Source organism: Geotrypetes seraphini, chromosome 1, assembly GCF_902459505.1.
Source record: "Geotrypetes seraphini chromosome 1, aGeoSer1.1, whole genome shotgun sequence".
NCBI classification, from domain to species: Eukaryota; Metazoa; Chordata; class Amphibia; order Gymnophiona; family Dermophiidae; genus Geotrypetes; species Geotrypetes seraphini.
Genome location: NC_047084.1, coordinates 491,259,560 through 491,271,599, shown reverse-complemented (window position 1 = coordinate 491,271,599; position 12,040 = coordinate 491,259,560). Strand labels below are relative to the sequence as shown.

The window sequence follows — 12,040 nt, the reverse complement described above, 5'->3', positions numbered from 1 at the left end:
ATCTACAGTTCATGTGACGCCTTTTGCCAGACTACATCTCAGAATTCCTCAATGGACCCTGGCATCTCAGTGGACTCAGGTGTCCGACCCGTTGTCCCATCACATTGTAGTCACTCCTGCTCTACGGCAATCTCTTCTCTGGTGGATGACCTCTTCGAATCTATCCAGAGGTTTGCTGTTTCACTCTCCTCCCCACCAGAAAGTTCTCACGACCGATTCTTCGAACTATGCATGGGGGGCTCATCTGGATGGTCTTCGCACTCAGGGATTCTGGACCAGTGCGGAACGACTCCATCAAATCAATCTTCTGGAGCTCAGAGCCATCTTCAATGCTCTCCTAGCTTTTCAGCATATGCTTCACGACATGGTGGTCCTTATTCACACAGACAATCAGGTCGCCATGTATTATGTCAACAAACAAGGGGGCACAGGATCGGCCCCTCTTTGTCAGGAAGCTCTTCGAGTCTGGGATTGGGCGGTTCGCCACAACACCTTCCTCAAAGCTGTCTACATTCAGGGGAAAGACAACGTCTTGGCAGACAAATTGAGTCGTCTTCTCCAGCCTCACGAATGGACGCTCCACTCCGACCCCCTTCATCAGATCTTTGCTCAGTGGGGAACGCCTCAGATAGACCTCTTTGCAGCCCCCCACAACTTCAAACTGCCTCAGTTTTGCTCCAGGATCTACACTCCTCATCGCCTCGAGGCAGACGCCTTTCTACTGGATTGGGGAAATCGCTTCCTATATGCGTTTCCTCCATTTCCTCTCATTCAAAAGACTCTGGTCAAGTTGAGATCAGACCATGCCACCATGATTCTGATTGCTCCTCGGTGGCCCAGACAACCTTGGTACTCCCTTCTACTTCAACTGAGCAGCAGGGAGCCAGTACTTCTTCCAGTGTTTCCTTCACTACTTACTCAACATCAAGGTTCACTACTTCATCCCAACCTGCAGTCCCTCCACCTGACAGCTTGGTTCCTTTCAACATAACTCCTCACCAGTTCTCTCAAGCAGTGAGGGAGGTCTTGGAGGCTTCCAGGAAGCCTGCTACTCGACAATGCTATTCCCAAAAATGGACTAGATTTTCTTCCTGGTGTAGACTGGAACACATTCTCAGCAACAACTTGTAGTAGCAAGAGGATATTAACATCCATGAAGGGAGTACAGCTCAAACAAATGGTACTAGAGCCCACTAGGGCCCAGGCCATCCTGGACCTGATACTTACGAACGGGGAAAGCGTCACGGAAGTCTTGGTGGGAGAAACACTGGCAACCAGTGACCATAACATGGTATGGTTCAACCTTAGAAAGGGCTTCCCTAGATCACAAACAAAAACGAAGGTACTCAATTTCCGGGGCACTGACTTCGCAAGCATGGGTGATTTCGTCCATCAGACGCTACAGGCTCTGGAAACAACGGATGATGTGGAAGCTATGTGGTCAACACTGAAAAAGACACTACACGAAGCAACTATCCGCTACATAAAATCGGTAAATAAACAACAAAGAAAGAAGAAACCCCGTTGGTTCACTGATGAGATCTCACACCTAGTCAAGGACAAGAAAAGAGCATTTCTTTCATACAAATGCACCGGGGAGAAAGAAGCTAAAATTGAATACAAGACAAGGTCTGCAGCGGTGAAAACAGCAGTCAGGGAGGCCAAACTTCGAGTGGAAGAAACTCTAGCAAAGAACATTAAGAAAGGGGACAAATCCTTCTTCAGGTATATTAGTGACAGGCATAAGAACACAAATGGGATAGTACGTCTTAGAACAGCAGATGGGATTTATGTGGAAACAGATTCCGAAAAAGCCAAACTACTGAACGATTACTTCTGCTCAGTCTTTACCTGCGAGGCACCTGGACACGGGCCACAGCTGGAAGCAAAGCCAAGCAAGGAAGACCCATTTCAGAATCTTGGGTTCTCACCAGCTGATGTTTACAGCGAACTGTCAAGACTCAAGGTAAGCAAAGCCATGGGACCAGACAAATTGCACCCACGAGTTCTCAGGGAGCTGTGCGATGTCCTGGCGGAACCATTAACCATGCTCTTCAATCTCTCCCTAAGTACAGGGAGAGTCCCCCTGGACTGGAAAACAGCTAACGTCGTTCCTCTGCACAAAAAGGGTTGCAGAGCGGAGGCTGCAAATTACAGACCAGTGAGTCTCACATCAATAGTGTGTAAACTCATGGAAACTCTACTTAAATGTAAATTAGACACGATTTTGGATGAGGGGAATCTAAGGGATCCTAGTCAACATGGATTCACTAAGGGTAGATCATGCCAATCCAATCTTATCAGCTTCTTTGATTGGGTAACAGGAAAGCTGGACTCGGGAGAGTCTCTGGACATAGTGTACTTAGACTTCAGTAAAGCTTTCGACAGCGTCCCACACCGTAGACTATTAAACAAGATGAAATCGATGGGGTTAGGCGAGACACTAATTGCATGGGTCAAAGATTGGCTGAGTGGAAGACGTCAGAGGGTGATGGTCAACGGCACCCTCTCTGAGACATCGGAGGTGACCAGCGGAGTGCCACAGGGCTCGGTCCTGGGTCCACTCCTTTTTAACATATTCATAAGAGACTTGACCCAAGGGCTTCAGGGTAAAGTAACTCTATTCGCTGATGACGCCAAACTATGTAATATAGTAAGTGAAAGCAATCTGCAGGATAGTATGACGCAGGATCTGCTTACGTTGGAAAACTGGTCCTCGACATGGCAGCTGGGCTTCAACGCTAAGAAATGTAAGGTTATGCATCTCGGTAGCAGAAATCCATGCAAACCTTACACCTTAAATGGAGAAACACTAGCTAGGACTTCAGAAGAAAGAGACTTGGGAATAATCATCAGTGCAGACATGAAGGCCGCCAAACAAGTAGAGAAGGCCTCATCCAAAGCAAGGCAACTTATGGGATGTATCAATAGAAGCTTCGTTAGCCGCAAATCTGAAGTCATAATGCCACTGTACAGAACCATGGTGAGACCTCATCTGGAATACTGTGTGCAATTCTGGAGGCCACATTACCGTAAAGACGTGCTTAGAGTTGAGTCGGTTCAGCGGATGGCCACTAGGATGATCTCGGGGCTCAAGGGTCTCTCGTACGAAGAAAGACTAAACAAATTGCAGCTCTACACTCTAGAGGAGCGCAGGGAGAGGGGGGACATGATTGAGACATTTAAATACATCACGGGACGTGTCGAGGTGGAAGAAGACATCTTCTTTCTCAGGGGACCCTCGGTCACAAGGGGACATCCATTCAAACTCAGAGGAGGGAAATTCGATAGTGACATAAGGAAGTATTTCTTCACAGAAAGGGTTGTAGATCACTGGAACAAGCTTCCAGAGCAGGTGATCAAGGCCACCAGCGTTATTGACTTTAAGAATAAATGGGATGCCCTAGTAGGATCCTTACGAGGGTCGAGTTAAGGAACTAGGTCATTAGTACTCAGACTTAATGGGGTGGGTCAGTAGAGTGGGCAGACTTGATGGGCTATAGCCCTTTTCTGCCATCATCTTTCTATGTTTCTATGTTTCTATTTCCAATGCCACGGAACCTCAGCGAGCTTCCCTATCTTCTGTATTGGACTATCTTCTACACCTGTCTCAGTCTGGTCTCAAGTCTACCTCTATACGAGTCCACCTGAGTGCTATTGCGGCTTTCCATCAGCCTCTACAGGGGAAACCTTTGTCTGCTCATCCTGTGGTTTCCAGATTTATGAAAGGTCTTTTTCATGTCAACCCTCCTATCAAACCTCCTCCTGTGGTTTGGGATCTCAATGTTGTCCTGTCTCGTCTCATGAAGCCTCCGTTTGAACCTCTCAACAAGGCTCCACTTAAGTATCTCACCTGGAAGGTGGTTTTTCTGGTGGCCCTCATGTCTGCTCGTCGGGTCAGTGAGCTTCAGGCCCTAGTGGCGGATCCACTGTTCACTGTATTCCATCATGACAAGGTGGTTCTTCGTACTCATCCAAAATTCTTGCCTAAAGTGGTCTCTGAATTTCACATCAACCAATCCATTGTGCTTCCAGTGTTCTTTCCAAAGCCTCATTCTCACCCTGGAGAATCTGCTTTACACACTCTGGACTGTAAACGTGCTTTAGCTTTCTACTTGGATCACACAAAGCCACACAGAACTGCTCCTCAACTTTTCGTCTCCTTTGATCCAAACAAGTTGGGACGACCTGTATCGAAGCGCACCATCTCCAACTGGATGGCGGCTTGTATCTCTTCCTGCTATGCCCAGGCTGGATTATCCCTTCCCTGTAAGGTCACAGCCCATAAGGTCAGAGCAATGGCAGCCTCTGTTGCCTTCCTCAGATCGACACCGATTGAGGAGATTTGTAAGGCTGCCACTTGGTCCTCGGTTCATACATTCACCTCTCATTATTGTCTGGATACTTTCTCCAGACAGGATGGACAGTTTGGCCAAACAGTGTTACAAAATTTGTTCTCTTAAGTTGCCAACTCTCCCACCATCCCATTGGGGTTAGCTTGGAGGTCACCCACTAGTGAGAATACCTGCCTGCTTGTCCTGGGATAAAGCAATGTTACTTACCGTAACAGTTGTTATCCAGGGACAGCAGGCAGCTATTCTCACGTCCCACCCACCTCTCCTGGGTTGGCTTCTCAGGCTAGCTACCTGAACTGAGGAGACAAGCCCGGTACATCGGGCGGGAAGGCACTGGCGCATGCGCGGTGCGGGCATCTCAAAACTTCTGAGTTTCTTCAAGCAAGACATGCTTGCAAGATGTCCGTATCGGGGCTCTGTCGGATGACATCACCCACTAGTGAGAATAGCTGCCTGCTGTCCCTGGATAACAACTGTTACGGTAAGTAACATTGCTTTAGATCATGGGAGATGCCTTCTGGTAGGGTGGGGCTTTACTGGGTGTGGGGGATTCTTTTGGGAAGAGGCTAAAGGCAGGAGTGATCCCCATTCTCTTCCGTCCCCACCAGGTTTGTGTTCAAAATGGCACTGATTGACCACTAACAACATACCAGGAAAATCCCCTTAGGTCCTTGGAGATGCCTTCAAGGGGAAAGGCATAGGGCTTGACTAGGGGGAGAGGGCTTACAGCAATACCTTTACACTGATCTCCCTCTTTAAGAAGGCTTTCTGGAGTATGGGACCACATGTTTGTGACCTGATGCTTCAGGGGGAAAAATAATACAGCTTGCATGGTTGATTCTTAGCTTCATTATTTATTTACCATGGGATTTACCAATCTTTAGTACTGGGTTCCCACAAGTTAGTACGGTAACTTCTGTGGCATATTAAACTGAGGTAAAATGCAATATGTCAGCTTAGTAACTAGCCTCCTTAATGGCTGGATTTAGGTCCCTTAATTGCAGACTGCTGGAATGAGCCCTGGTGCTTAGCTCCAGAGGAGGATTGCTGCTACAATGGGAAAGGAAAAGAGGATGGGATTTGATATACTGTCTTTCTGTGCTTACAGTCAAAATAGTTTACATATTATATACATAATTGAAATAGATATAGAAATTACTGGGATAAAGTAATCTATAATGGCATATGAAATTAAGGAAGATATCTATACATAGCTGCAGGTGAAGGGTCTTAGCACCAGATCCCAACTCCATTTTTTTTATCCAATTGAAATAGAAACAGGAACATTCTGTTGGGCATTCACTTTCCTCCCAACAAATGACATCAGCAAAGTTGCTAAAAGGTACCCAATATTTTAATGTGACTCTTATCATATCAATGCCATAAGTAGATGCACCCAAACATATTTAGACTGTTTATCTGAAAATGCTATATTATTCAGATATAGCAAAGGGGAGAAATAACAATAATAATTCTGTTAATTTGTGATAAAGAAATCAGGTACAAAACTGGTGACCTTTGCCTTATCATACTAAATATCTCATTAGGGATTTCCAAGCATGTGGGCAACGCCTTAAAAGCTCATGCCTGCCATTGCCCAAGAAAAATCTGTGCAATTGGAATTCCTCCCTGGGGAGTTATTGAGAACCAGAAGGACCTGATTGGAAAAGATGTGAGTAAAATATATTTCTATTTCTATATATAAATATTTTGTTTCCTTTTGCACCTAAGAGCTAAATTTGAGGACTGGGCATAATTTTCTATTTCTACGGATTTTTCTATGAAATTGCTCCACTTTCAGAAGTTACAAGAACTAATGCCCTGTGCCAAATTTGCACCCTTTCAAATCGATGAGAGCAACTGACTTGAACTTAATGGGGGATAATTTTTATCACTGAGTTATGCATGTAGAACATGTCTGAGTTGCTTTCTATAACACTGCCATTGAGAATGTACACATACAGGGCTCCTTTTACGAAGGTGCGTTAGGGCCTTAACGCGCAGAATAGCGTGTGCTAAAATTGCCACGCGCGCTAGCCGTTTCCTCTTGAGCAGGCAGTAGTTTTTCAGCTAGCGCACGCTATAGCGCGCGCTAATCCGGTGCATGCACTAAAAACGCTCGCACACCTTCGTAAAAGGAGCCCACAATGTTTGCTAATGAAGAACAGCACATGTTTTTGTGTAATATACTTGCAAGCATCCCTTGAAGTGGAATATAAGGCAGAATTTGGGGAAGATCAGTATTTACAAGTTTGCTTTTAATTACAAAGCAAGGCATGGAACCGATGTTCTGGATGAAACGTTTAACAATCAAAATTTAAAACAATACAGCCAACATTCCAGACGCCAGCCACGTTGACTGTATTGTTTTAAATTTTGGTTATTAATAAACTTTTCATCCAGGACATCGGTTTCCATATCTTGCTTTGTTTTGGATTCTTCTCTACTGTGGAATATTGAGGTGTTGTTCTCTTGTTGTTTGTTTTTAATTACATGCATATGCAGAGATTTTTTTTACCAGTGCATACACACAAATTTATACCTTCCTTGGAGCAGGTGTAAATTTGTGTGAAATCATTTGGCATTATTGGGAATGAATCTAGGATCTTATTTTCTAAAGGTACAAGTGTGTTGACTTTATAAAAAACACTATAACAGGATAGAAAACTTAAAACAATATTTGTGAAAAGAGCTAATAAGATTCAATATACAACTTACCACCAAACAATAGTTTACATCAGTCAGATCATCAGAAGGTGATTCTAGCAACTCATAACTCTTCATAGATCCATTTTCAGTGTTTTCTTTTTATCATATTGCTTGCAAAAATATTTTATCTCTTCAAAAACTAATTTCAAAATCGCTTTTCTGAGGAATATATTCACAATTGATAAAATTAGGTACCCTCCTGACATGATATCATGTTTTGCTCTGCTGGGTTAGGGTGAAGGCTCCTGCAACAATTAAAAAAAAAACAGTTGATATTTGACAACTCTCAGCTACTCTTCTGGCATTTGGTATCTCGCTCTTTTTTTACAATAAATAAAAAATGGCTGTGATTCACACCCACTTCCAGCACCAGATCTAGTCATTCCATTCCGATAAGAGACATCCATTCTAGTTCTTTATTCAGATCCAATCCTTCTTTGTTCCCTGTAATTTAGAAGATGATCAAAGAGATAAAAAATATTTCATGAGTTAAATATATGGAGATTTGTGGTGACAAATTTATGTTGGATTATATGGCCACATTCACCTTCCAATAAACAGACTGATGTAAACTATTGTTTGGTGAGAGATTGGGGCCCATGTACCGAAAACTCACCATGCCTTTAACGATCAAGATTAAATCAGTTTTAACTGGTTTAGGGCTCCTTTTACAAAGGTGCGTTAGGGCCTTAACACGCGGAATAGCGTGCGTTAGCCGCTACCGCCTCCTCTTGAGCAGGCGGTAGTTTTTCGGGTAGCATGCGGGCTAAAAACACTAGCGCACCTTTGTAAAAGGAGCCTTTAGTGTCAAAGTATTTTACCTACTGATGCAGATAATGGTTACCTGCTGTCTTTTCCGTGATTCCTAGCAGTCTCCAACTCTGCTGAGCAAATGTTGTATAACAGTGTTTCTCAACTTCTTCAAGCCAAGTACCCCGTAAGTCTAACAAATATCATCATTAGGGAGGGGGAGGAGGGTCCCAGGGGGAGGGGAGGAGGATCACGGCTCAACTCTTTTTTTTTTTTTTTTAATGAGGACAGATATTGTGAGTATACAAAATCTGTGCCCATTTAAAAAACAAAACAAAACCCTACTCTTCCTGCCCTGAACAGCTGAGCAGCAGGAGGCTGCTTTGAGGCTTCTCCTGCTGCTTAACTGTTCAAGGCTTCCCCTGCTGGCTCTGCACATGTGTCAGCCGCTTTCTCCAACGACTGATTGGATGGGATTTCCGCAAACCTCTATGACCCTCATTTGCATGTGAGAGTTCTGGAGCATTGGTCACAATTTTGAAATCGGACAATTTACTGGTATTACAGTGACCTACAGGATTTGAACAGTGATTTTAGAGCATCTGGCCCAGGCTCTTTATAAAATAGGCCTTTTTTCCCCCCCTTTTTCCCTTAGGCATCCTCTTATAAAATTACTCCCAACTGAGCTAATGTTCCATGGTTCTGAAACCTGACCCTTAGGTTTGATATTCTTAAAAAACAAAAGCTAACCTCAAAATGCAAGTGGGCAGGATGTATAATGGAATAATAACACACTATGGGGTCCTTTTACTAAGGTGCTCTAGCCGTTTTAGCGTGCGCTAAAGATTAGCACGTGCTAAATGCTAACGTGTCCATTATAGTCTATTTTTACTGTTTCAGATTGATCGTGGGGTTTAGTTTCTATGTCTAACTCTTCATATCAGCTTTTTTAGTTGTCAAAAAAAAGGTTTGGATAATTTCCTAAAAGAGAAGCCCATAGGCCATTATTGCAATGGCTTGGGGAAATCCGCTGCTTATTCCTAGGATAAGCAGCATAAAATCTGTTTTACTCCTTGGGATCTAGCTGGGTACTTGGGACCTGGGTTGGCCATTGTTGGAAACAGGATACTGGGCTTGATGGACCTTTGGTCTGTCCCAGTATGGTAATTCTTATGTTGGTCATCTGTTGCGTGTTTTCTTGTGAGGACTCCTGATGCAGGTTCTGCAGCCAAAACACGGTCTGTGTCGGATCCCGTTTCATGTTCCACTTTATGTGGTTGTCATTAAAGTATATCTTTTGGTCTGAAGGTCTGGTCTTCTTTGTATTTGTCTTGGTTTGATACAGAATTTGTTGCTTTTCTTTTTGTGGATTCTATGTTTAGCCTCCCATCTATTCATCCCAACGGACTTAATAATACCCATCTTGTCCACATCTAAAAACAACTTGGCCCCCTCGGTTATAGGATAAGCTGTATTGTAGAAACACAATAGCGTCATATCTGTCATTTGATGTGTACTTATTAGTTGTTTCATAAGTATTATATAAGTATTATAACATTCTATTACACCTCTCTTATTTGAATTTCAGTTCTGTTGGAAGTATATATTTGAAACTGTTTCATAGTAGTCCTATTGTTAAGGGCTCCTTTTACTAAGCCGCGCTAGTGGGTTTAACGCGTGCGACTTTTCATCACGCGCTGGCTGAAAAACTACAGCCTGCTCAAGAGGAGGCGGTAGCGGCTAGCGCATCCAGCGGTTTAGCGTGCGCTATTATGCGCTTTAAACTGCTAATGCGCCTTCGTAAAAGGAGCCCTAAGTATCAATTTGCTGATTTTGAGTTTACTTCATATATTGTATTTGTTTATATTTGTTTTTTTTACTACTGTTATGCTGTTAACAAAATTATGTTTGTTTGGTGTTGTTTTTTTTAATGTTGAACTGTATTTGCTGTTCGCCATCTTGTGTGAATCTCTTCATAAAGGCAGTTAATAAATAAATTTTAGAATAGGGATGGTATAGGGTTTAGCATTTTGCTCAGTGGTGAGTCTTAGCTAAAAAGAAAACCATATTCTTTGTGATGGAAACATGCATTTCTACTAATCCGAATGAATGAACTAATTAAATATAATGAAACTAGTTTGGGTTTCTCAAGGTTGCTTGTGGCAGATAAGGAAATTGACTACAATAGATGAAAGGCAGTCAAGAGCTGTTTTGTACTCGCCCGATGAAAGGCTTGTAGTTCTGGAAAGCCAATCATAAACATACACCCACGGATGGGACTGTATCAATTACAACCAAATTCCTCATTTGTGCTGCTGTGTTTGTGTAATTCGCGAACCAGTGGTTTTTTTTTTGCTTTTTCTTTCACCTTGAGTCAGGCTTTGCTTCCAGATAGGGTCCCCAACCGTCCAAAGAATGAATTACAGGTTCTTCATGCAAAAACCTTACCCTATTTTCTCATAGGATTCACTGTTCATTTTCCGCAGATTTAAGGCACAACGTGAGCTACTGGAACCTAACCTCTATTTTCCCATAGACTCCATGTTTTGTTCGCAATTTTGTGGCTTGCAAACATTTTTGTGAACCATACTACTGCGAATAACGAAAACAGACTGTATTGTTAATGAAAAAGGGATCTACTATAAATGGTTCACTTCTATTTCTACAAATAGAAAGGCTTGTAGAATTAATTACTGGGTCAGATTTACTTTGTTTTTCTTGCAGATGTTTCCATGATTAAATTCATTGCATGTCCATTTTTCTTTGCATTTCTCAGGTAGTGTGTTTGTACCAGACTCTAGGTAATCCCCTCAGTAAACTGACTACTCTTAACAGCATGCACTCCCACTTTTTACTGGCAGACGATGGGACAGTGGGAAAGTATGGGAATGAAAAGAAACTCAGGAGAAATCTGGAAAAATATATCTCCCAGCAGAAAATACACACCAGTATGTATCCTCTTTATTCTATTTAATTTTTATGCATTATGGTTGGAAAGGCTGTGCACTTTGTAGAAAGCAGGGACACAAATGCCCTGAGATTGTGACTGAGGTTTAGCTCAATGACAGATCACGGTGGATAGGAGGAAACATTTTTTCACTCAGAGAATAGTTAAGCTCTGGAACGCATTGCCAGAGGTTGTGGTAAGAGTTGATAGTGTAGCTGGTTTGGACAATTTAAAGTTTCAAGTTTCTTATAGATTTGATTAATCACTTATTCAAAATTCTAAGTGATGTACAAAACAATAAAATTACAAATTTCTGAGGGAAACAGAACAAATGAATAAAACTAACCTGACAAAACATATTAAACAAAAGGAAAAGATGGGGAGAGAAATACAAATTATTAATAGTAAATAAGACACGTATGGGAAAAAAAACAATAGAAAGGGAGAGAGTAATGTGCTTCAAAAAAGTTGGGAAATAGGATTCAATTGTAGCTCCTAATCAAGCTTTCTAGGTATTTCCTGGAGGAAAAGTCCATAGTCTGTTATTGAGAAAGACATGGGGGAAGCCACTGCTTGCCCTAGATCGGTAGCAGGGAATGTTGCTACTCCTTGGGTTTTGGCCAGGTACTGAGGACCTGGATTGGCCACCGTGAGAACAGGCTACTGGCTTGATGGACCATTGGTATGACCCATTAAGGCTATTCTTATGTTTTTATAAGATACACTATGCTGGCCCAGCTAGGAGTGAATAAGCCCTGGACAGAGAACTAATGATGGGCCCTGTCACCTTGAAAACACAAGTGTGCAGTGCCTTAGCGAGGGTGAGGGACGCTTCCCCATCACTGTTTGCCGTAATAAATCACTCTGAACAATGTCTTTCCACTGTGCAAGTTTTTTTTGGGGGGGGAGATTGTGGCGCAGTGGTTCAAGCTACAGCCTCAGCACCCTGGGGTTGTGGGTTCAAACCATGCTACACCTTGTGGCCCTGGGCAAGTCACTTAATCCCCCCCCCTTGCCCCAGGTACACTAGATAGATTGTGAGCCCATCGGGACAAATAGGGAAAAATGCTTGAGTACCTGAATAAATTCATGTAAAACCGTTCTGAGCTCTCCTGGGAGAACAGTATAGAAAATTGAATAAATAAATAAAATAGATAGGCAGAAGTTGATAAAAGGAAAGGAGGTGCTTTATTGACTTTCTAGCTTCCTTTAGCAGTGTGTCTTTCTAATGACTGTTAATGGCCCTTTGAGGTATAAACAGAATCTTTTACTTCAGCAG

The 12,040-nt window shown here is 42.8% G+C and overlaps 1 protein-coding gene across 5 annotated transcripts in view; it reads left to right on the top strand.

Moving 5' to 3' along the window:
• The window catches only part of TRPM6 (transient receptor potential cation channel subfamily M member 6), a 255,335-nt gene that overhangs the window by 45,920 nt on the left and 197,375 nt on the right, over positions 1–12,040 (top strand). For all 5 annotated transcript variants that reach the window (XR_004537426.1, XM_033926740.1, XM_033926754.1 and 2 more), the window contains exons 6-7: positions 5,903–6,027; positions 10,591–10,762. Coding sequence is in view for 4 of the 5 variants with exons in the window: in XM_033926740.1 (XP_033782631.1) it covers positions 5,903–6,027; positions 10,591–10,762 (297 nt within the window). In the remaining variant the exon portion in view is untranslated. The remainder of the gene's footprint in view (positions 1–5,902; positions 6,028–10,590; positions 10,763–12,040) is intronic.